General features: G+C 43.2%; 1 protein-coding gene across 1 annotated transcript in view; it reads right to left on the bottom strand.

Annotated features, from left to right (window-relative positions):
- The window catches only part of TEX9 (testis expressed 9), a gene marked incomplete at its 5' end in the record, with an annotated part of 54,298 nt that extends 38,578 nt beyond the window's left edge, over positions 1 to 15,720 (bottom strand). The window contains one exon of the mRNA XM_082005075.1: positions 15,655 to 15,720. Coding sequence (XP_081861201.1) covers positions 15,655 to 15,720 — 66 coding nt within the window. The remainder of the gene's footprint in view (positions 1 to 15,654) is intronic.
- Positions 15,721 to 25,304: the final 9,584 nt, after the last annotated feature.

Below are 25,304 nucleotides of genomic sequence, written 5' to 3'. Positions count from 1 at the left end.
ATGAAATAGTACTGTCTCTTTCCAAGTTCTTTTAGAATTTACTTTTACACATTAATTAGCTCGATTTTAAAAAAAAGCATTCATGTTAGCCCTTTCCAACCTGTACTCCTTCACTTGCCTTACCTATTTTTCAAGTTTTTCTATTCTGCGTATTATTTTTATGGCAGAGACCATGATGCAGAGTCCACCTTTGGGACTGATACTGTGTGGTCTGGAGTCTGCAACGTGTATTGCAGTCATTGACACAGGGTAGACCTGAGCTCATTAACTCAGCTTTCCACTGGTGCTGTGATATTTGTGTCTAGGTGGCTTTAACCTTTTACTTTTAAAATATCTCATTGTTACCACCTCTAGTTCAGCCCCATGAGAGTGCTAGTCTACAGACAGTTCATACAACAACCAAGCTTTTGTGTTCTAGGTCAACTAGTATTCAGACATTTATCACAAAAGCAGACAAAATAGTGGCAGAAATGGTGAGAAATTACTCCTTTGGTTGAGGGAGAAATACTGAAAAATGGAACCCGCATTTCGTTATCTCAAACACCAGAGTGCTGACACTTTGAATCTGTTAGCACATGCGCACAGTTTAAGAATAACAGCTATCATGCTGAAATTTCCATGGCATCTATTCATAATAGTCCCTCTTTCTCAGTAAAAAAGGAAAGATTTGGTGCCCTTTCTGAATTAGTCTCCTGCTGAAAACTTTGTATCTTAAAATCTGGATGCAGCTGAACTCTCCTGCTAAGGACGATTCTTTTGTTTGTTTGTACTTTGACCAAAGGATTACATTGACAGTTTCTCAGGATCCAAAATTTTATTTAATCTGTTTACACAGCTACATATGTTATTTGAATGCGAAATAAGGAAATGAAAGTGGCTATATCTACATCAGCTGGTAGCTGTTCACAGGAAACGGCAATTACTGTCTAGCCTTCTTCCCCAGGAAAGCCCTCCCCATTGCTTCATGTACCACCTAACTGCATGGTGCGTGGACATGCAGCATTGCCACACAAAATATCGAAAAAGCATCAGAGCAATGCAAACTAATACACATGAGTAGAGTAATAGGAATTAGAATAATTCCTACGTGAACGTAACTGAAAGTAATTTCACTTGCAGTTGTCAAACTGAGCTAAACTGGCAACCGAAGCAATGTGTATTTACAGTCAGTAGCTGTGCACTTGCAGCAAAGGTGAGACTCAGACATGGCATACTCGGACAGTATCACCTCTTTCAAATTCACTCGGCCTGTACCGTACTCCGCATTTTTCCTCATTGCTTTTGTTGGTCACAGCTCACACATCTGTGAATCATTCAATGGGAAAGTTTGAGAGATGCTATGTGTCAGGTCGGTCCAGGTTCCTTCACTGTATGTCCTTAGAAAGCCAGAAAAACTGGTGTGTAAACAACGGGGGAGGGGAAGGGAAAGTTTAGCAAGACAGCCAGGGTTAATCTTTTCTTTCAATATTGCGTATAATTTGGTTTTCTGATTACACGCTAAGCTACAGTTGTATTTTCTTTAATTCAGTTATACAAACACAGCAGCCAATTAATATTCCTGTACCCTGTGTGTTGTGAAGGGTGCATAGAGAAAACCTTTTGTTATTTTTCTGGTGCTGAAGGAGCTGTTCAAGTTAAACCATATTCCTCTACACAGCAACAGCAAAGTAAATGACAGCATTAATTCAATCCAGAATGCTTGATAAATTGAGAGGGCTTGTTTACCTAGTGTATGAAAAAGTCTCTTGGGGGTGCGTTTTATTGCGATCTGCATAGTCATCCATCTTGCTGTACTGTCTGTGCTCATGTTTGTGAGTAAAACATATACAGTAATTTAGCATTCAGATAATCCCACAGCCATAATCCAGACAGATTTAGCTCAAATTTCTCCAGGATTTCTATTATCTAGATTTAGCAGTGTGGTGTTGACTGGATATTTTAAATTGCTGCAAATGCTTTTTTCTGCAATAAACAACATATTTTGGTGTTCTCATAATTGAAGCTGTGGATTCTTCCTGGCATTAACCACATGTAAAAATGTATTTTTGTGAGGACAGTGATTGCACAGCTGGAGCCTGTTTTTAATGGATTCCAGCTATTTGACTACATACCACATAAGATCATACAATGTTTATATGAAAGTCAGTGTAACATATATGAAAGCACTAATGAGGATAATCTGAAGAATATTCATCTCCACACATCATCTTTTAATAATGCTTTACTACAGTTTATGAGACAATATAATAATATAGAACCTGGCTCTCTTACAGCACTTTTCATAAGTAGATCATAGCTTTTGTTGTTTTCAGTTTCCTCAGACAGAACTTCTAGTCTTCCTCGCTCAGCAGTTTTGAGGAAAAGGGGGAGGAGAGGGAGCATCATTATCTGCATGAAATGAGGGGATATTAAGTCCAAGTGCACTGGCCACCTTTCACAGCAGAACACCCTTTGGCATATGTTCCTCTGATTAATTGCAAATGTATTCAAGAGAGCAGAGCAGACACTGTAGAGAGGGTCCAAATATTCTTGTACCAAAAATGCCAGCCCTCCCACACTTGCTAGGATTGGTGGAGCTGCAGGACTAAGAATACTTATGTGGGAGATTTTTAGGAGGGAAGTGCACTGTGAGGAAAATTGTAAAGCTGCTGCTTTTTACCGGAGTAGCTTGAGTGAGAGTGTCTGAATTGAGGGAAACTGCAGAGCAGGGCCATGCATGCACTGTGCTCTGCCTGGTAATTGTGTTGCAAATGCACGAAGTACATTATTCACCCCCAGGCCAGATCTTCTGGGAAGAGGCTTGTGCACACTTGGCAATAATTTGATGCTAAGATTATGTCGTCCATAAGTGTCTGAGAAATTCAAAATAAGCAAACCACTTGGAAATGTTTTGAAAATGAACTATTTGGAACCATTTGTGGGATTTGGGATGCCTGAACTGGAGGATTCAGGTGCCAGTTCACTAGGTGAGTTCAGGTATGCTGTGCCTGAAAGCACCTCCATCGTGCTGTATTCCAGATACCTTCTCTGACTGTGCAATATCACCAGCCCCATTAACTGTAAAAATCTTGAGAGATTTTCAATGTGAAGAAAGAGGGAGGGTGCTCATTTAATTAGTTGTGATAAAACTGTTCCAGGTATAAAATTTATTTGCTTAATTCTGAAACTACAGGTTTGACAGAACGATGAAAAAACTAAAAAAAAAAGAAAAAAGCATGAATGAGAGAGACTTTTATAGCTAACTATCACAATTCTGGGTAGAAGCCTTCTGAAAGAAATATGCTGCGTCTATGTTGCAGTACTTTTGGTTTCATACTCGCTCTGAGTTATTCTTTGCAATACGTCAGCAATTGGGTTTCAGAAGCAGCAGCGCTTATGTACTTGGCAACAAAAAAGAAGCAAGAGTCAGAGCGTTCACTCACCTCACTCCGATGCCCCTCCTAAAGCAGTGGGCCTGCTCCTATTGCACTAAAAGCCCCCACTTCTGTTGTGAAAAATTACATTTATGCTGAAATATCTATCAATATCCACGTTTGATCCCCAGTAAGTCAGAACTATGAAGCTGTAATGCCAGTGAGATGGAAAAGCAATCTGATACCTCTTAAACTGCTCTTTCTTCCCAACAGTGCCTGGGGCACCAGCTGTTGTAGCTGGGAGTTTTCAAGCCCCAATTCTCTTCTTTCGCAAAAGGATTTCCTTAGACCCCTAAAAAGTGGTATCAAAAAACCACAGATGAGCAGAAGAGTTTAAAATGGACCTGACATAACTATGTCTTAGCTGCATCTTTATTTGAACAGAAGTATAAATCAATTTAAAGTTTTACAGTCAGTGTCTTGAGGAAGTTGCAAATGCACCCACAGGCCTTCTTATTGCTGCACATAGCTCCTCAACTCACTAGTTGAGTTGTTTTATTTTTCCTTTCTTTTTTTTTTTTCATCCTATTATATCCTGACCTCTCATTCAGCAATTATTTTGAATCATGCTGAGGACACTTTTCCTCACTCCCTTTGGATTTTCCCTTGCTAATGCAAATGCATCTCAAAGTATCATTTTCCCCAAGTTGTTAGATCCAGGGCTTGATGATGCATCCTGGGCCTAGCTGAAGTATTAAACCAGCAAAGAAAGACCAAGAAATGAAAGAGCACCATGTAAATATTGACAGATTGTTTTTACAACTAAGCTATGATTATTCTTCGTTAATTTGTCTATGCTTTCAGAAAGGGATGAAATTTGAAAAGCAGAGTAGGATTTTTTTTACAACAAGCAACTGTGTGCCATGATTGTAGAATTTTCTATTCAAGAAATCTCTCAAAATCAGAAAAAAAATCAGAACAAAAAACCCAAAAACATCTTACAGTGAGGCAAGTCTGGTATGTTTAAAAGTAGCATCAGTGTGTTCTATGTCTGCATCTGTAATTTGAGATTAAATACACTATGGGTAAGGTTAAAAACATAATCTTTTCTAACCATCTACCAAGCATTTATGCAGTATATTGTTTCCTTTTTGACAGTTAGATTACTAGTAATAAAGTTCTGTATCTCTGCCATGACAGTGTTTGTCCTTTTACATGGTTGTGCAACTGTATCATCTGCTATAAGCTGCACCGGTACAATGAGGGCAGAATCTGGGCTTGTAGCATTTAGTTAATCATTCCGCATGCCATCAGTAGAACTGATACCTTTCTGCCCCCTCCACTACCTCAGTGCTGGAGGAATAAAGCAACTCAAACTAGTCAACTGCTGCAATTCTGAAAACAGATTTTCTGTGCAAGAGGTTGCTATCTGCACAATCATCCTTCTTCTCTTCAAGTAGCAAACAGCCTGAAGGTACTGAGTCCCCTCTCTGTGTTGCAGAGGGAAGAATCTCAGACATGGCTTTGGTAGCCGTGCCCTCTGTTTTTTTAACCCATTGAGGTATTTTCTAAAGATGGTCTTATTTCCATGTGCTTGGCTGGTGTTATGGTGACCATGAGTGAGTATATCAAGTTACTGGTATGGGAGTAGCCCTGCCAGGAAGCCAGAGGGCATGTTCAGTGCAAACTGTTTTTAGAAGCCTAAATAGGCACAGCTCTAAGTTGGGTGCCTGCTATGTTAATAAAAGGACTAAACATTATTTCTCCTACCTCCTGAACCTGGGCAGGACACAGCCTGTATCTGAGAAGAGGCTCACTTCTGGACTGATGTCACACTTGGTTAATTGGCCCTTACAGCATTGTGTAAATAGCAATGTTCTTAAACTGGGGTTAGTTGGATTTTTGAGCTTGGGATCTGCTAGAATTCTGGGGGAGGACCTTTTAAAAACTGAAAGGGAAGAAATTAAGAAAATAAACAAACAAATGCCTCCCCCCCCAGCATAGAAAAATTTAATGAACAAAATGTGATCAACTCATTCTAGGGGTTAACATGAAAATGAAAAGCCCCTACTTCCTTTCCTCCTGATGTTGAAAGATATCTGTTCCTTGCTTTGTGAAGGAAAGAGAATTATTTGCTTCAGGAAAATCAAATTGGGAAGGTGACCTATTGATTCATTTATTTTACTCTTCTCATGGTGGTATAAAACATCCAGCTGCAAAGTGCACTGGTTTGTAAACTGAGCTGCTCCATTAGAGGTTATTCTGATTAAAACTGATTAAAAACTCTGAGCACCATCCCAAACAGTAAAGTCCAGGATTTTATCTATTATAATCCCCATGCTTTCCTCCTATCCCCAGATGGTATCAGTTGTAAAATAGTAGCTTTCATCTAAATTTCCATAATTTCACACATAATATTTATTACAAAGCTATTTAAATACATCAGTCATCTCTTAGGTTCACTTAAAGATAGCAGAGGACATGGAAGTGCTCTCCTGTACTGAAGTTTATACCTTGGTCTGTTTTTCCTTTGAATTGTTAGAGAGATGTTAGAAGCCTGATAGTATGGGAATGGCTGTTTCTTGGCTGTATGCAGTATTGATTTGTAAGAGGAGTGACATTGTAACTGTTCAGCTAATTAATACATTGATAAAGCATCTTGATAAAGGATGCTATTCTTCTCCTATCTAAACTGATTTGCTATTGTGTTCTTTTGCTAGGTTGAGCATCCAACTCAAACATGTTGGTTAAGACCACAAAGATCCCTGTGGGTACTAAGAAGACTATAATCACCACTGCTGACTCATTCACTGCCACACTTAGCCAACATGGGAACCGCTACCCAGCCTTTCCCTCCCACCCCCGTTCACATGTTGTTATCTGCTGATGGACTGGGTTCCCTCAACAGCTCTCTGGCTTCATCCCCATCTCAGTGGTACCTTTCCTGATAGCCTAAATTTGTCTCTGAGCTAGATCCAGTGCCTAGATAGGATACGTATAAGATTTCAGCCAGATGGATTATGAACAACATTTTCTTTTCAATGTTCTTGGCTCCAACCCCACACAAGATTGCTTCAGCCCAATAGAATAAAATCCCATCCTTCAGGCAGCTGAGCCAGTTGCCTTACTTTAGCATGCAATGTAATTATCCTATATGTTCTATATAACAGATATTCCGCTCAGCTTCTGTTCTGCACCTGAAATCTGGATGTGCTGCTGACTTCAGGACCACACAGTGTGAACTTCCTTACAAAGGTAGATGAAGGCATTAAGAATCTGGACCTATGTGTAGTATCATAAATAAACAGTCTTTCAGTTCTTATATTTCACCCAATAAGAAAAAATAATATCCGTGCTCCACTGAGCTCTATGCTGGTGAGGAAAACTCCCTGTGATGCTTATAAACCTATTCAATGCAAATAGCTAATATGACTGTTTTCCCCAACTTGATTCAGATTATAAATCAATGAGATTTAGTCCACCAGTCCTTACTGAGTAATTCTGAAATCACACATTCATGCTGAGGAAGACCTTTCAATGCGATTCTTTGCAGGGTAAGTCTTTGCCAGCTATTGGAAGTGGGATCATTGCAGAGATACTAATATTTTCCTGCTACTCATCAAATGCAGCACAAATCTGCCTGGCCTCTTTGTTAATTATTTAGAGTGTAGCAGACAAAGATAATATTCTTAGAATTATTATGGGAAGAGTTTATGATCTATTATGAAGTGAAAGCAGTTTTGATGTGTGAGCAGTATTGGGAGGAACCACCAGCGTGAAAACTCAAACCGGATCTGTGTGCATAATATTCTCGTCTCGCAGGAAGTAGTGGGAGTAATATGTGAAAAAGAGTTGTTCACAAATAAGGATCTTTGGGAGCTCTCTAGATGACTTTTCCTGTACTTCGTGATGTTCTGCAAAAAGAAAGATCCTCTTCCCTTCTTGAGCCTTTTTATGTCACAAACTGTGCACACAGCACCATGTGTGTAACAGCTCACGCTGGTTCTTCAGCAAAGGATGCGGAGTAGGATCAGGTACAAAACAAAGGTTCCAGTCCATGATGGTGGTTACAACTACAAATCTCAGTGCAAAATAATATTAATCATTAAAACAAAAATATTCTGAAAACTGTCTCCATTATTAAAGGCTGATTTATCTTTCTACTTTATAGTGGGATGAATAGTGGACAAGCCTTTGCATTGCTTTCACTCACAGCTTAACTGGAATCATGAACAGTTTTCATAAAAAAGTCCACAGCCTGAAAAAGATTTGTATTCAAAGCATATGCGTAGACCCTGTTGTTCCAGATTGTACTTCTTTCCTGAAGCATGCACTGACAAGCTCTTCAGTATGTTTATTACTGCATAACACTGTGAGCCAACTAATGTTTATTACTGGCTGCACATTAGGTCAATCCAGACTTTCACCACAACAAGGTACATTTTAAATGGGTTGTGCCTGAAGGGCACTATCCCTTCTGGATCAGCTTAGTGGGGAGAAGAACCTGCATCTTAATAAGGATGTTCTGAGATTCCACCTCAGCTTCAGGGGAGAGTAGGTAGAGTGACAAGTCCTGTCCTTGTATCCCTTAAGCACAACCACTCTTGCTTTGTATCTGGCCTTTTTCCAGGGCTCTGGGATGGAGGAAATCCTCCTCATGTCCTGCCTCACTTCATATAGCTGCACTAAGTCCACCTGCAATTACTGGTATATGTATTATGTTGATAATTAAGTCTATGTAACATTGTAAATACATTTGTATTACACCTAAGCTATGTTCATAGAGCAATGATGCATCCATAAATACATGTACCAGACTGCTCAGTAGATAGAAGACAGATGGTATTTATTCTATATTAATTAACATTGCATGCAGAATTTCCTTCCTCTTTAAATATCTTGAACATCCTTTTTTAGAATCTAAATGTACACATACAGATTCTTTTTGCTTTGAAAACTGACCATTGTATTTTATCTCCATTCAACATAGGTGGCCTTGGTTTGTTCCTGTAAGTAGTTTTGTGTATCTTCAATCTAAGTGTCATTATTGTAATTCTACTTTCTACTTAAATCAAGTTAATCAATCAATTTAATCAATTTAAAGATGGAGAGCAAACAGTAGTGCTAACCCTCCTGAGATTTGGAGATTTAATAGATCAAGTTTGACTGGATTTGGGTCTGCAGGTGTTGGCTTCACTGGCCATCACCTTTTTTTATAGTTTGTTTTTTCTTAGTCACTTGTTTCAGAATGACATTACACATAAGAATGAAATGTGACCACTGCTGAGATTTTACTGTTCAGTCTAACTTGTTCAGAGATACTGCTTGAGACACATGGTCTTACACTGGAACACTTCTGCCTTACAGCTAGAGCCACACATAGATGTGGCTAAAAACAAAATAGCAATGGCACTATCATGGATATTCAAACCCCATTGCTTTAAGGGACACTCCAAAGGAAACTAGGCCAAAAACTTGACCTATTTTAAAAGACATGGCAATCTGTTCTTTTAAAAAATCAGTCACACTTCATTGAGTCCTTCTCTCTCTCCTATACCATGAAAAATGTCATGCAGTAGCAAGATTCAGAATTCTTCTCTCTCTGTACAGTTTTCCATACAAATATTGCAAGCTGAAGTCTCCAGTTTGACAATTTAATTTTTCTCCATCACTGATCTGGAGAAATAAATAATCTTAAAAATTAGCAAATGCGTAAATTGAACTAATTAGGTGTAGCTAACTAAAATTGCTACATCACTGCACTTTCTCCTTAGCGTTAGCTGCAATGGACCCATTTGGCAACCAAAAGGTCTGAGGATCCATAAAGGCCTTTTGCTTCTAGGGACTTCCATGTTTTGAATTTGAAAACCAGGAGCAGTGAGCCATATTTCTAAGTTATTTTGTTGTTTGAAATCTGGCTGTGAAACTCTATTTACTTTGCCTTGGACTCCTGCCAAGAGGAGGCCTGGTTTTAGCAGATGGTCGCGGAGCACAGGCCAGACGTTTCCTGCTGCGTTCTGACGAGGCACTGATAGCACCACTCCCAGGCACAGGCAGCGCTGCCTTCAGCAGCCACCAATGCTGGAGGTGCAGGGACTGCTGGCGGAAAGGTTGTGCAGGTTGTGCAGAGTCCATGAAGCAGCCCTTGGGGTGAAAACCTTCATGGTCAAGAGGGTCCTGACGTGGTGCTCGGAGGTGGTGGAGCTGCCAGCCAGAAGATGAGCAGGGGGAGGCCTGGATTTTTGATCAAGAAGAACTGAAGTGTTAAAACCAGATGGACATAAACCAATAATGATGAGATGTGATTGCTTTGATCTTTGACAGGACACCCCACTGTCTTGTCAGGGATAGGGACCTGAAAGAAAACAGACAAAATGGGGGGGCTGTGGCATCGTACTGTTGTGTGGGTTTACCTGTTTGCTCTACAGTGATAATGTGCAGGTAGCATTTCCCTTTCCCCCCGTTGCTGAGGCGCAACTTCTCTGAGAACAAAAATCCTTAATGTGTCCTCAGGCTGGTGTTTGATCTTTCAAGACGCTGCCTGCTCGCAACATGGGGAATCAAAGGGCAATGCCATAATCACAAGCACTTGTGTATCGCTGGATCCCTGCCTTGCCAATTTGCATACAGGAGAAAATGCAAACAAATTTCTTAGGAGGCCGTAGGACTTGGAAATCCTCCAGGATTTCTTTAGGCAGCAGTAAGATTAAGGACATCCATAGTTTCTCTGGGAATCCAGAGCTTGGACCAACATATGAAATGTTCCTGTGCCACATGGCTCTGTATTTGGGGATTTATCCTTTGCTATCAGATACCTGGAGCCACTGCATTACCATGTGAGGCTTATTTGGGTCATGATTCTGTGCAGGTGGCAAGGCCCTTGCAAAAAGCAACTGGCCCCCTCCTTGCACTCGAGCCATTCTGCAGGTAGGTATGGCTTAGTGTTGAATGCTTGTGCCTTTCCAGTTTACTACTGGATCTCAAAAGGAAAAAAAACAAGGAAAGACTGAAGTGTTGATTGCTTTGTTACATTAAACTTGTATCTATTTCTCTTTCCTTGGCCTTGACTCTGTCAGAATCTCCCTAAAACTGAGCCTCAGCACAAGAGACAGCTAACAAGGTCGGGCATCTGTGTAGGGGTCTGACTGAAAATATTTTTCCTCTAGCTACCTGTAGGAGCATCAAATATTCAACAACACTGAAAATGGAAGGATGTCTCTTTTTAAATCCTCATTCAGTCAAGTATCAAACTTTGGTATTTTTTTCTGTGACAGCCCTTCCTTCCTACTCACCAGCCTTATACAGGACAGTCTGAATCACCACTTTCATGACCCACTGTCCCCTTCTAAGGCTGTGCCTAAGACAGTTGGTGCCTTTTTCTTCCTCATTGACCTCTTCCAGCTTGAAGACAAGCATGCAGTATATAGGAACACCATACTCATAACTTTTTCAAGCTCAGCAGCTGAGCCCATTTGACATAACATTGAGACAAAAATTTATTGTACTGTACAAAGGAGGCAGACTACAGAAATGAAAAGTTTCAAACTGTCTGTGTCATCAAAGAACCTGGATGGATCTTGGGAATTTAATCTGGTTAGCGTGACTTACAGAATGCAAATGATCTGTGTATTACCCGTGCAAAATGCCATTCTGCTCGTCTGACTGACTACAGCAAGCTACAGCCAGGCTTGTGTGAGCCTGGGCCATTGCTGTCTCGCATCCACATCTGCACAGAGTAAGGGCTGCAAACCCATTTCATTAGTGCCTTAAAACTGCCTTGCAGAGATATAAATGACTAAATGGATGGCAAAGCAGAGAACTGGAGCTGTGGTTGCCCAGAAAACTGTTTCCAGGAGTAGTCGGAGTGGTAGCTAATACTCTTTTTTTGCTGGAGAAAGACTCATGATCATGGGGCCTATCTCAGACTTCCCTAGCATTTTTTTAATGCTTCCTGTTACCTGCCAGGTTGCGATACTGCCCACCACACAACGCTTGCACCCGCTCCAAAGAGATGCAGCAAGACCCAGCAAAGCTTGGCAGACTTCTGGTCAAGCAGGCTTTCAGTATATTTAAAATAGGCCCCTTTTCACTGCCAGGTTTGAACACAGCCTCATTTCTCCTGTCAGTTGGTATGATGAGAGTTTGAAGGTTTGCTAGGTAAGCTGGCTTTTTTTTTTTAAATAATTGAAACCATAAAAGTTGATTTAGGTGAATTACTAGTTATTGTACTTTCATTTTACAGGTGCTACACATGAATAGAGATAACAAAACAAACAGAACCAGAGGGAGATGTATTGGGCATAGCTCAGGATACATGGAGACAGACATCCCTAGGGAAGGAGAGTTGCAAAAAGGCATCAAAATGGAGTTCACCGAACCAGCATTTAAAGCTTTTAGAAAGTGTCTTTTTTTAGCAAGCCTTTAAAGTCAATTATCCTCACAGAATATGTTTTATGTTTGTCTTGAGGATAAAGATAGTGCAATTTCATTATTTACCTGCCTCACACCTCAGGTTAGTCTCTGAGCGTGCAGGTCTCTGGCCCTGTGCTAGACAAGAGGTGGCAGATCCCTCTCTATTGACAGGAGAGCGGGAAAAGCACCTTCCCCTCAGTGCTGGCTGCTAGCTGGAGAAAGGGCAGTGAGGCAGTCCTTGAAAGCATGAGATGTGATATTCCCCGACTGTCGGAGACAATTCATAACGGCAGAAAAAACAAAACAAAGCCATGCTAAAGTACAGTAGAGAAAATCCTGGAAAATAGGTTAGACAGTATTTAAGCACAACTTTTCCCCGCAGAGAGGGCTTGCCTCAGATCCTAAGCTCCAGAAATGGAGGAAAAATAAAGACAGCTTTTGGAATTAACCTGGCAAAATGGAGTTAGCTCCCGCCTGTCACAGGACTGCATGGTGGAGATTGTCTTCATGCAGATGGCCAGATCTTTCCCCAAAATGTCTCTTTCATTCTCTTTTGAAGATCATCCTCTAGTGAATATCCGTCTGACGCAGCAGGCTTCCAGTGCTTTTGAGTTAGAAAAGACAAGAATTTTAGTGCTAATACAGCAACATCAGTTTCTAGATGAACAAAATCTGTCTGCAGAGAGGGAGAAGAGGACTGGAAACCCTCAGCCTACCCGCTCTGAGCTTAGCTCCTGCACTTTTCAATAAAAACAGACCTTTGGAAAATGGGAAGAGCAAGTAAGATCTCAGTCCTGCAAATACTGGTCAGGTTTCTGACATGCTTAAACTTCCACACATGCCTTCGTTTACAGCAATGGGACTTAAAATTAACTCCTTTGTATTACTTTTTCTGTGTTTTTAATACAGTGCTGATCAGGAGCGCAATCTCTGTGACAAACAAAAGGTGTTCAGAGCCGTTAGGTACAAGAAATTCAGCAGGCGGTTGTAGTAGTCCTCAGTGGATATTCACTGGAGGTCTCCAGTTAGCCCATGGGAGTTCAGGTTCGTTTCTTAGCCGTCAGAAAATTCACCTCGGTATCTTCGAGTTAATTCTGTCAGCACAAGCTCTTTGTTTACACAGTTATTCATTCTTTGCTTTAGTTTTATATACTCATGTAAACTGCGTATAAGATGCCGCCTTTCACTCATTTTGCACAGGTGCAGAGACTGTACAAAACACAAGGCAAGTTCAGCTGGTTGTGTAGAAGTCAGCTAAAATGGCCTCCGTTCATGGGCCTATCTACTGCATAAAGGGAAAAAATCCTCACTCGGTATTAAAGCAGGCGTGTAACAAACCTGTGCCAACCTCCACGCTCAGTCGCACTGAGGGAGCACGAGGAAAGCACCGAGGGGAAATCACGCCAGATATGGAAAAGGCTCTTGGAGAGCAGAGTGTGGGCTCTGCTGTAGCTCTACGCAACGCAGCCCCATTTCTTTCAAGTAAAGTATCATGCTAGGAAAAAATGTTAAATTCTTCTTTACTGCTAGGCCTGAGGAAGGAAATCTCTTTACACAAAATAGAACCCTGACCCATTCTGGGCCTCTATGCAATCTTGTTTTGGGCCTACTACTCAAACCCAGCAATAGAAACCGGCTTACAGCTGGAAGGCTTCACACCAAAAAAGCACAGAAAAAAAAGTTGGTTTTTTTTAAAAAAAAAAGGTGACTTGATGGTGAGATATGGGAGTACAGTACTTCTGAGGCCCGCTGACCACTTCCACCACAAAAATGCAACCTGGGAGTCTGGCCTACTTACTCTGTGCCAATTGAATCACATTCTGCCCTAAAACACCTGGTGTGATTACAGGGTGGTAGAGGTGGGTCTGGAGTGCCAGCCTGTGCCCGGCGCTGCAGATTTTGCAGAAGAGATGTGACTAATTTATTTTTTTGGTCATACCCATGAAACCCATGCAGCTGTAAATAAGTGTAATTACAATTTGATATGGCTAGGAACTAAATTCATGAGGAACTAAATAATAAGTTTGGCTTCCAACTGCTGGTTTATAGTGAAAGCAACACTGAAATGGTGTGTATTTTTCCAATTTATTGTAATAGTCTACGATTCTGCAAACATGATGCACATCTGTTGAACTTTATTCCGATGTGTAAGCCCATCGAGTTCAGTCTGGGACTGATAGATACGCATTGGCCAGAATGTTTTTACAACTGGGATCCCCATGGGTTAAGCTCTGGCCAGGCAGATGTCACAGAGTCCACAAAAGTTCTCAACAGAGGCAACCCTGGCTGTGTTGATACAATTGGTATTAAGTGGAAATTGCCACAAAATTAGAAAATATCACCAAGGACATTCACCTTTGTGTTCCTGTGCCAGTTTATGTGCATATTGATGTAGTTTTCCTGCAAAAAGCAGAGCAGTTAGGGATTTTAAATTGGTCACTTTTCTGTTTACTTCTGATTACAATTTTTACTTGTGTTTTTCTCTTCTTTTTTTGGATGGCCTTCAGAAATTTCCAACTGAAGTTTAAAAAAAGTGCTTTTAATAAGAGGTAGGAACAAGATGGCTTAGTTTTTGTGGTTCTGATGAGAGGTTTTATAAGAAGAAAATCACCATCATTGTCATAGCCATTTGTCTTTTTGGAGCCATTCTGATTTTGAAGCAGTGAAAATGAAGTGAAGATTTATTTTGGAAAAGTCTTGCTTCGGTTGGTGACATAGTAATTTACAAATACTCATCTCCTAAATTTAGCAATGTCGTGTCTCCATGTACGTATTTACATTATTAGTCGTCTTTAGGTCCACATTTTCTGTGATCAGCATAGACTAGGAAGTCACTCCTCTATCCTTGCGTACCACTGTCAGAAAAGGTACCCGCGCGTGCACCCCCCTGCCAATTTCTGCCCTGGCAGGCTGAGCACGAAAATTGTGAATCCCCATGAGAAGATTACCAGAATTGGAGTGATTGGGAACAGAGAGGCAACACAGGGGCAGCTTGAGCCGTCTTTGCTGTTCACAGAAAGCCGAGCGTAAAGGCCCGTGGGGCCGATGGCCCACGGCCCATTTATGTCCAGGGGACACACAAGAAGGCCGAGGACAAGGGACGGCCCGGCCTGCCACGGCCCCGTGTTGATGTCTGGCTTCCTCAGGGACGTGTGAGCAGTGAGGAATTTTGTTTTATTTTATTTTTAGCAAAGGAGCATTTCGGGAGCACTGCGAGGCAGGGCAAGATGCAGGCAGCATCCCGAGGGGCACCGGGCGGCTGTGGTGCAGCCAGCTGATGTAATGCTGCTGCCGCCGCAGGAGAGGGGGTTCACGTGTCTCCAGTGCGCAGCTAATGCGCTCGGTGCACCCTATATAAATCATGCACCTCTACCGTATATGTATCTACAAAAAACGTACGCACATACACGTATGTGTTATTTTCGCCGCCGGCGCGCAGTGGAGGCCGCCCCCGCAGAGCCGGGCCGCTCCAGGACGAGCCCACTACCCCGTGGCGCGGGTCCGCAGGCCTCAGCCCGGGGCTATCGGAGGGGCCGCCCCCCCCAGTCCCGGCTCCGGCTCGCCGCCGGCCGCGCCCCCGGCCCCCTCCCCGGCGGCGGCGGCGGCGCTGGGCGGCCCGTCTGCTCGGGCAGCGCCGAGCCTGCGCACTCGGCGCCCGGGCGGGCACGGCGGCCGCGGGGCGAGGAGCGGCGGCAGCGGCGCGGGGCGGGCCGGGCCAGGTGCTGCGAGGCGGGGGAGCGCGGAGCGACCCTGCGCGGGGGCGGCGGCGGAGGCTGGGCCGCCATGCGCCGTGCCGCGGGCCGGGCTCGCCATCCTGCGGCGTAGCGGCGGGACGCGGCTCGGCTTTCCGCCCGTGATGTCCCCCGGGCAACAGGGGAAGGCAACTCACTCGAGGGCTGCGGCAGAGGCCTAGTGCGGCCAGCGCCGCTCCGCGTCCCCGCTGCCGCGCCCCCATGGCCGAGGAGCAGCAGCCGGAGGGGCAGCCGCCGCGGCGGCTCGCCGGCACCCCCGCACCCGGCGGGGCCCTGCCGGCCCTGGTGCCGGGGCTGCAGGGCGGCGAGGCCAGCGCGCTGCAGCACAAGATCCGCAGCTCCATCTGGTAAGGGCCAGGCCCCGCTGCCGCCGCCGCGCCGCCCGGGTCGGCTGCGCCCCAGGCCGGCGCTCGGGTACGCCGGGGGGGGGGGGGGGGGCGCTGCGCTGGCGCAGAAGGGGGGGGCGCGGCCCCTTTGTGCTTGGAAGCGCGGAGCTGCGCGCGGAGCTGCCTGCGCGTCGTCCCGTCACCCCTCCTCCACCCACCGCGGGGCTGCACCCCCAGACGCGCACCGCGGCCGGCCGTACGGAGCACACGCGTGGTCGTGGGCAGGTGTGCCGGTTAGGCGGTCGGGAGGCTGTTGGCTGTTGCCGTGCCTGGTGCTTGTTGTTTTCCAGGAGTGAGGCAGCCTCCCGTGCGCCGGGGTGGGCTAGCGGCGCTGCCCGCCTGTGTGCAGCGGTAATGGGAATTGCCGCGCGGCTGTGTTCAGGCGCATGGGTCCAGTCTCACCTGCTGAAGGCGTTTTAATTATTAGTCGGCATCTTACTCGGCCCTCAGTTTTTACGTCTGTTTTTTTTAACGTTCACATGAGACCCCCAGGACAGAGGGTTGATGCAGTAGGGAATGCGGAGTGTTGCAGTAAGGGTGCATTTTTCCAGCCTCCCTGTAAACCTCTGTTCTTCAGAGTTTCCAATCTGGCAAGTGAAATGCAATTTTGGCTGAAACTTGTGATGATAGTTCGCAAGTTCCTGCGCAGGAATGCATTTTTTTTCCCTAAAAATTAAAATTCATAGTAAACCAACATTTTACTTAAGAATTTTTATTTTGTGTGCATTTTGGGGAAAGAGATAAATTGAGTTTAGCTTGCCCTGCAAATAAAATATTCTGCTTTAAAAAAAAATCTGCAAGAGGCTGTCACTTGCAGCAGTTATGTTTTGTGTATGTTTTTAAAAACTGCTTTTGACTTGAGGGGGCTGAAAAAGTATTGTGAAAGCTGGGAGTTGTAAATATAGGTTACTCATATATAATGTTTCCCTTTATAAATATATATATATGGTGTGTGTATATATACATGTACTCATCCTAATAAAAACATACTGATCTAGCTTGCATATCACTTAATATTATAGTTAGGTTTTATGGCTTGAATTGAGGTAGCTGGACAAGAAAGAGAATCGAAATGTAATTTTTTTCTTCAGATTCTTTTATTCTATGGAATACTGAAATTGCATTTATTGCTTGGTGGTTGTTTGGTTTTCTTTAAATTTAAACAGTAAATAATAATTCATTGTCCTTAATCCACACTTGCTACCTTTTGTTTTGGTTTTCTCTGCAATGTGACCTAGAGAAGGAATACGAACTGCAGAATTTCCTGTCTGTTTAGATCATGAAATCTTCACACCCTCCTAATTTATTACGGTATTTAGTGATAGCTTTTTAATATTTTCTTCTCTTTCCATGAACGTGCTGTTTGTAAATGAGCCTCGGAGAGTATGTTTACATTGCATTCAGATTAAGTATCATGTCCAAGTTGAAGACAAAATGGCTACTAAGTAAAACCTCTGCATGTATTATGGGTTTTCTTTTCAAGGAAAAAGAGTGCAGATGTTAGCCTTTTGAATGAAAGCTGCTTATTTGAGTCAGATAAACTTGATGAGTAGCCTGAGCCCACGTTTGGTACGAAGGAATGCAGCGTTTTGCTCGGTGTGGGTGGCTCGCCTGGTGCCAAGTGCCTGTGACCAGCAGAGGTTTTGCCAGCACCTCGCAGCCCTGTCTCCTGGTACTTCCACAGATGTTCCTCACCTCCGCGCGAGCATTCCTCCCTGGCTGCCTGCTTCCTGCACCGGGCTGGGACTTCCCTCCTGCTTTCAGACAGTATCCATTCCCTGCGGGTTATACTGTTGAAATGCAGTAACTGAATATAAGGTTATTTTTTTATAATAAAACCTTTTCTTTGATATCTTCAAATCTTTTGTCTGGGACTACTAGAAATTCTGTGTTTCTTTATTGCGATCAGGCACCCTTCATTTGAGACTGGAGTTCAGTGTTAATTTGCATCTTCTTGTAGATGTGGTGGTTGGTTTTGAGCAGCCAGGATGAGGAGCATTTCCAGGGAAGTTGTGCACACCACACTTGGAGTAAACAGCGGAAAGTCTGCTTCTGTAGTTACAGTCTCGGATCCGCTATTCTGTTCAGCAGGTGCTGTGTGCTGGTGCTGAATAAACAGTGGGAGAGGTTGTGGAGGGCTGCTTGTGAAAATGGCAGTGCTCCGTTGTTAACAGGACTAGGTGTAACGAGCAGAAGAGAGCTTCCTCTTTTCTGCCTTCCCTCCTCTTCCTCCCCTCTTCCCCTGCCGTGCCAGTTGTATGTGCTGGCAGGTTGGCGTGTTCAATTCCTCCTTTACTTCTCAAAGGGTTTAGCACATCTAGATTAGTACTCTTATGTATTGTTTCCCCCCCGCCTCTTTTCTCCTACACATGTTTGTGCATAGTGGGTGTTTTTAGTTGGTTGTTTGGTTGTTTTTTTGTTTTTTTTTTTTTAAAGTGTTTCAGTCTTCAAATTGTATTGTCAATGAAAAAAGTAGTATAGCAAAATATAGCAGCTACTGAAATATTGGACTTGGTGATCATAAACAAGTCTGTGCTTGTCCTTCCACTGTACAGACAAATATAAATATAGTGTGTGATGTAGGCCTCGAGTGGGACAATGAGTTCTTCATTATCTCAACTCATACTTAATTTATTCTGTGTATTAAATTAAAATGTAGTTCGACAAAAGTAACTCAAGTAATTGTGAGCATGTGGAGTCCCTTAAAATGAAACAATAGGTTAAATCTTGCTGGTTAATATTGCAGACATGGTCAACGTATGTACTGAAGACTTAAAAATGTGCTTGTTAGGAGTCCAGTCTGTTTCTTGTGGGGTTTTTGTTGTTGTTTTTTTGCATATAAAGTGACCATTAGTTTGGACTGAGGAGGGGAAGATAAAAGAGTTACGTAGCTGTGCTTAAAAAGAAATCAGGAAGTATTTATTTGCATTACAACACCACATACAGGTATTTAACTGCTGTTTGGTTACAATAATTAAAGTTCATCACTGCCTAACTGTATTTTTTCCTGTCTGCCCCACTTGAACACATCGAGCAAAGTGGCGTCTGTTTTTGTTTCGTGTTGTGTATGTGAGTTGCTGAGGCAGTCAGATGTGTTCCTACGGTGTTGATGAAATGGGCAGAAATAATATTAGATGTCTTTTCCCATTGACGGATTAGAAGTCTAGACAGGGAGAACACGTCTTTGGGAGCCCAGCGTGGCTGATTAGTGTCAGGTTGGGCGGGTTTGGAAATTGCCTTGGTCTTCGCTGGACACTGGGCCTTAATCTGCCTGTTTTTATTTCCCTTTAGATTCATTAAAGCTTTCGTATTTATTAATAGCGTTTTGTCCAGACGTTAGAGCCTGAGGCGGGAAAACCTCCCTACTCAGCTGTCTGAGCATATAGACTAATGGGGTTTCAATTAGTTTCTTTGGGTGAGGGTACTGTATTACCAAACATGTTATTTGTATATGATGTTTCTGTATCCAAACATATGGTGGTGAAGATAGAGTCTACTCAATATTATGTTAAGTTGCCAAATAATATCCCATAGCTGAAGACAGCCAGCGATGTATGTATGTAAAAACAGTGTGGCACAAGGTTTGAGATGCGGAGATGGCCGAGGGAGGAAGGTGTTGGCTGAGGGTCTGCTCTCACTGGTGTGAAAGAAGACGACCAACAGTTCTGGGCAATGTAATCCCTCCGCTTGCTGTATTAATCTAAAATCTAGTCCGTAGCTGTGAACATGAAAGGAACGGATGGGTTTGTTTTCTTGTCCGCTGTTGCGAATAACTGGTGATGATTCTTCAATGAGTACTTGTTTACTGTTGTAAATAATTATCTGGTGCTTCCCCTGCTTCTTTCACCTTGCCTGCATCTCAGCTCTTTTTGTCCTAAAGGCATCTGTTAGGATTTGAATGTAATAATTCTGCTCAAGAGATTAATTTCTCTCCTCCCCCTCCCCAATATCTCATGTGTAAACTGAGCTGAGGACTAGGCGGCATGGAGTGGTAAACACAAACTGTTGCTTTTGCAGCCATTTCAGCTGGATGTGGGTGTGGGTTTCAGATCCATAATTTTTGTCCTCAAATTGCTCTTCTAGCCAGAAGTTGTATTGGAAAACCACATGAGCGAGGCCACGCAGTGCCAAAATAGTATGTCCTAAGGCCCACTTTGTCTCATGTTGAAGGGGGAGTAGGAGGTGAATTGTGCTCTTGTTAGTTTTGGGCTCTTGGTATCATGCTAAAAAAACAGATTAGATGATCGTAACACCAATATTTTCTAACGTTTGGAAGGCTCTGTTCTTTCTTACACCACACATCACTTGTGCTCCCTCCTGCATTTGCATCCATCACTCCTCATTAGGCATTGTCAGCAAGTGTAGATCGTCACTTAGCTGTTGGCAGAGCAAATATTCTGCAATTTGGGAAATGACATTAAGAATTTTTCGTAATAGGAATTGCTGCTTATTTGTGTGGTCAGATCAGCAGAAAAAATGATTGGCAGTCTTGATATTTTTAATAAAACACCTGGCAATGAAGAGGGAAGCTCTAGAGGTATGTGTTTCAGGCTCTTCGCAAATGCAGGTGCAGACACCTTTTTGGTAGTTTTCTTCTGCAGTTGAAATTCCTGCAACACCCTTTATGTATTTTTTTAAAACACAGATTTCTTTGAGTCAGGTTGGATTAATCTGTAGACCGGTCCATCTGCGTTTACTCTTTTTCAATTTGCTGTAGCTTGGGAGAGGGAGGCAGGGAATAAGAGCAAAGAAAAAAACACCCTATACGTTTTGTTAAATGGCCTGTCAAAATTGAGTGGAGAAAAAATTTCCTGTAACTGATTACAGACTCTTTGTGGTTCTTCTGTGCCCCCAGCCCAAAATGCACCAGCCACCATTCCCCCCTTTGTCCTGGTTAAGTCATTGACAGAGGTGGGAGACAAAGCTTATAATTCTTCAATAAAAGATTACTATTGTGAGGAAGAGCTAATGATTATCATTGACAGGCATGTGGGATCCAGTCGTTGTATAGTCTCAGTCTATGTATGATCAGAAGTGTGTTTATTTCCTTTGAAAAAGTACTTTGAGCCCCTCAGCTAAGAGATGCTGTGTAAAACTGCAAAAATTTCTTGTCACTAACCCAGTTTTCCCTGGCTTTATGGTTCCATTGTTTAGAGGTGATGGTGAGACTTGCCTGTCCTGAATATATTTCCTGATGTGGTGTGTAAGTAGGCAAATACATGGGAAAAAATTGAGCTGCGAACCGTATTTTAGAGTACTTCTTGATGATTTCAGGGGAGGGCAACCTTCCTTACGTAAAGCATTTAGCAGCATGTCATTCTCCTTCACACTCGGCTTCTCCACAGAAAGTGGAATTTGTTTCATTTGACTCCATCTATTTCTGTATGAATTGGTCAAGGTAGCTCCCTCGTAGCTGTTCTGGAGAAAAACGCACTTCTGAGGTCAGGCCCATCTCCTAGGGAAGACGTTTCCGTAAAACAATCCATCTGATCACTTTATGTGCCTATTTCTCTTTGACTGTAAACAAATTTTAAGCTGCATGCCAGGGTATAACCATCTGTGGTGCAGATCTCTCCAATTGGGCGAAATAAATACTACACCGTTTGTCGCTTTTTCAACTCGACTTCTTTTCCTGGAGAGTGGCTGCTCCATCCCCTCCATGGGTTACTTTGGAGATCGTCCATCCCTTGAACCAGGTCCAGGTACACCCTTTGTCTATTACTACACATTCCTGCGTGGAGGAAACCCTCTTTTGGGCGGAAGCCTCCTGGAAGAATTCCTTCTTACCAAAGTGGCTTAAAAAAGCATGTACTATGCTCTGCTGAAATGTATCCCCTTGCTATTGGGAAAGCCTTCCTCCATGCTGCCGACCGCCGGGAGCGGGCAGGTCAGCGGCACACAGCAGTCAGTGCCAGATCAGCGTGGGAGGAGAAGCAACTTTCCAAAACGGGGCACGGCCACCACAGTGGTGAAGTTTCTAGGTCAGCAGGTGTGGAAGCCAATTTGGTCTGCAGGCATTTTTACAAGGTTAGAAAATAAACCTGAATAAAATGAATGCTGACCTTTATGTAACCTTTTGAGAATGGAGTTGAGGTTTTATTGAACATCCTGGCTCCAACTTGGATGGAATAGCTTTACAGAAAAAAGATCTTTGTAAATCTGCTTTTAGGAAGAGTGGATGTTTCACTCTTGCTCATGGGTTTTGTTTGTCTTTATTAGATCCCATTGTTTCAAGAAAAAAAGTATATGGGGGAAAAACAAGTAATAAAAGATTTGGCCAAATTTTAGTGCTGTTCATTTAAAATGCGTAGGAGTGCATTAAATTGTTGACTTCACAGCATTAAACGTATGCAGTTCCTTGTTTCATCAACATTTTGCTTTCCACTGCAGGAGTTCTCTTGGTTGAAGCAAGTCAGACGGTGTGACATTGTGATTCAGAGCAGCATTTCTAATGAGTTCTTAATAAGCACAGAATTGCAGGATTGTCATCCCAGGTCTTCGTAGCTGGGTTGCTTGCCATTTGGGGCAGTTCTGTTTGATTTGTATGCGTCTGTATGCCATTGCCGAGTAGGAATCCAAATCTCTATTTGAAAAGAACGCTTAGAACCCCCCCTAAAACTTTCTGGATGCTGTATAAATTCATCAGAAAAAATACTGTAACTGGGTGAGATGACAGCATTTCTCAGGTTTGGGTCATCAGATTTATACTGAAGCATTGATTAATCTTTTAATTAATTGGGGCCTGGGGTGGTTTTGTTAGTCTTTTTTGTGTGCACATGTGTGTAGTTTTGAGAGCTCAGGTTGAGCTTAATGTTTTTGTACAGATCCCATAACTTATGTATGTTGCCTTCTCTTGTTACTCCACTCTGCTGCTTGCCAAACAGAAGTATTTGGAGAAGGGCCAGAGCTGCAAAATTCAGATCAGGATCCAAACTTGGATTTTTGGTTCAAGCCTTTCTAATACCTAATATTACAAAGCCTCATATATAAATAAGGAACCCTGTTTTTTTAAATTGTGAAGGTGGAGAGATGGAGGTAGCTTTCTACCTTGCCTCTGGAGCAGTCCGGGTTGAATGCTGAACTGCATGTTTGAAAAATTATCATCTGGTAATTCAAAAGGTAAACTGAATAGGTGAAAATGCAGTGCTCTGTCACCCAGAAAGATCCAGCACAAATTGGTAATTTCAAGCCAGTGGGAAGAATCCCCTAAATACATCTAAAAATTCTGAAAGTGCTGGGGTGTTTTGTTGTGTTCCCTCAGATCTTTGGGAATTTTAAGGGGTTTGTTTTGTTTTAAATGGAGTTAGCCAGTATCTCAGTTTTAATTCTTTCTTGATTTAATGGAAAAAGGATTATCTGTCATCAAGTAGGATGCTCGTTATCGGCTGCTGTGGCATCAACAGGCTTTCAGTAAGCTGCCAAGTGTTTTCTGTTGTTGAATGTTTAATCATTAAGACAGTGGGAAGAACATTCAAAAATTCCCGAATATTTTCCCTGTTGCTTGTGGTTGCTGCAGTGACATTGTACCAGTCAAAGGGTAGGGAGGCTGGGTCTTGCTGCACGCAGAACCAGGGATGGGATGGTCTCTGTGGGTGGGACCTGCACCCTGGGAGCCCCGGTGGAGGGGCCTCCCATGGGTGGCAGACCTGCCAGGCTCTCCTTTCGGACCTGCTCGGTACCGCCTCCAGTGAGTGCTCCAGTCTTCATATATTGCTTAGGCTATGTGAGCTGTTACTTAACGATAAGCTCAAACACACCGCATGGTGCAGTGTGTGGCGGTTGCGGAGGTAGGGGATGTGTCCATGGATGTGGGTTTCTTGGGGTGTACCTTTGCTTCTCCAGAGCGATGGGTCCTGCTTAGCTTTTCCCTGGAGCTGGCTGGGGATGGTATCACTTACCGATTGTCAGGTACTTCAAGTTTGGGAAGAAAATCTTGTTCCTGGGAAGAACTCGTTTATTACACGAGTCATCTGCGTATCTCCCCTGAGAGGAAATTTGTGGTTAAATGTCAAGGTCCATGATTTATGGCTGTCCTTTTTGATGGATGGTCTCACAGGCATGGAGGCAATCTGTATTTCTTAGTCAAAGATTCCTAAGTGCCATTATAAGGTTGTTGGGACTCCTGCCAGTGAAAAAGTTGGATTGCACTGGACAGCAGGAATTACAGTTCATTACTTTGGTTGCCTATAAAGCAGTGAATTAAATTATTTTTAAAGCTGTCAGCAATACAGACAGACTGTTGGAACTTTTTCTTAGTACGAGGTTGCCTGGAAGTGTCTGCCTCGAGCATCCCTCAGACAAGCAAGGATTAGCTTCTGGGCAAGGTGTGCTGGGTAGTAAGATGGGCAATTCGTCCTGCTGCGTTTTCCTCACCATCTGCTTGTCCTGGTTTAGAAGTCAGTAGTCCTTGTGACTTCAGTGAAAATACTCCTGTGTGCTTTCTCCTTTTCTCTTCAGAACCATTGCCATATTAAAATACAGACTTAGAAGAGAGTTACTAAGTACCACAAGTAGAAACTGTTTGAAGGCCTGTAAATTGAAAAGTTTTAACTTAAAAAAAGAAAATACTTTTTGTGGATGGAATTTTAAGTCCTTTATAATCTGCTTTGAAAAATAGTGGCAACTCTCTCCTTCAGAACCATATGCTAGTTTTATTGCTAATTCAGTGGAGAAAAGTACTTGAGAGGCTTGGATGCTTATTAAGCCGGGGAAGAACTGCGCAAGGTGGTGCTGGATGCTGTGTGAGGGCTGTGTCTGGAGGCAGTCTGAAAGTGGGACTTGAGGCTTCTGCTTTTGGGGCTTTAAACATCCTCTGGCAGGAGCGGTGTATTGTCCATGGTGGTGGTGTGCAGGCAGTAGTTTCTCTGGAAGAGCATGCAGGCGGTAGATGCGCTTTCGTGTCCCTGCTGCACCCTCGAGGGAGGCTGTCTTGTAGGATGGGTACACTGCCGAAGGGACCTGTGCTTGTTGGTACTTACACAGCATCGTCTGCCTACAACTACCATCTCCCGTGTTATAGTTCAGGTTCAGATGCTTTGTGCTTCTTGCAGTGTTCCTCAATGAGAGGTAAAGGATCACTCCGTGATCCTTGTGCTGATTATATGAAAGTTGGTAGCTGCGGGTGAGGCGCCTCCGAGGTCGGCCAGCTGGTGCTCAGCCCTTGCACGAAAGCTGCAGCTCTTTCTACTGTGATGGGACTGTCTGAAGCAAAGACCAAAAATCTTTTTGAAATAATCTTGCAGGAGTGAGAGACTGTGCCACAGGAACCTTTTATCCAAGCTGACAAAGTATGTTCCTTTCATTAAGGGTACATAAAAAATTTGCCTGTTTTCTTTATGGTTTGTTGTTTGGGGTTTTTTTTGTTTGCGTTTTTTTTTTTTGTTTTTTTTATTAAGCCTGTT

This window comes from Phaethon aethereus (assembly GCF_964289735.1).
Source record: "Phaethon aethereus genome assembly, chromosome: 12".
In the NCBI taxonomy this organism is placed as follows: domain Eukaryota; kingdom Metazoa; phylum Chordata; class Aves; order Phaethontiformes; family Phaethontidae; genus Phaethon; species Phaethon aethereus.
The sequence above is the reverse complement of the archived record's forward strand: the minus strand, read 5'-3'. Positions and strand labels throughout refer to the sequence as shown.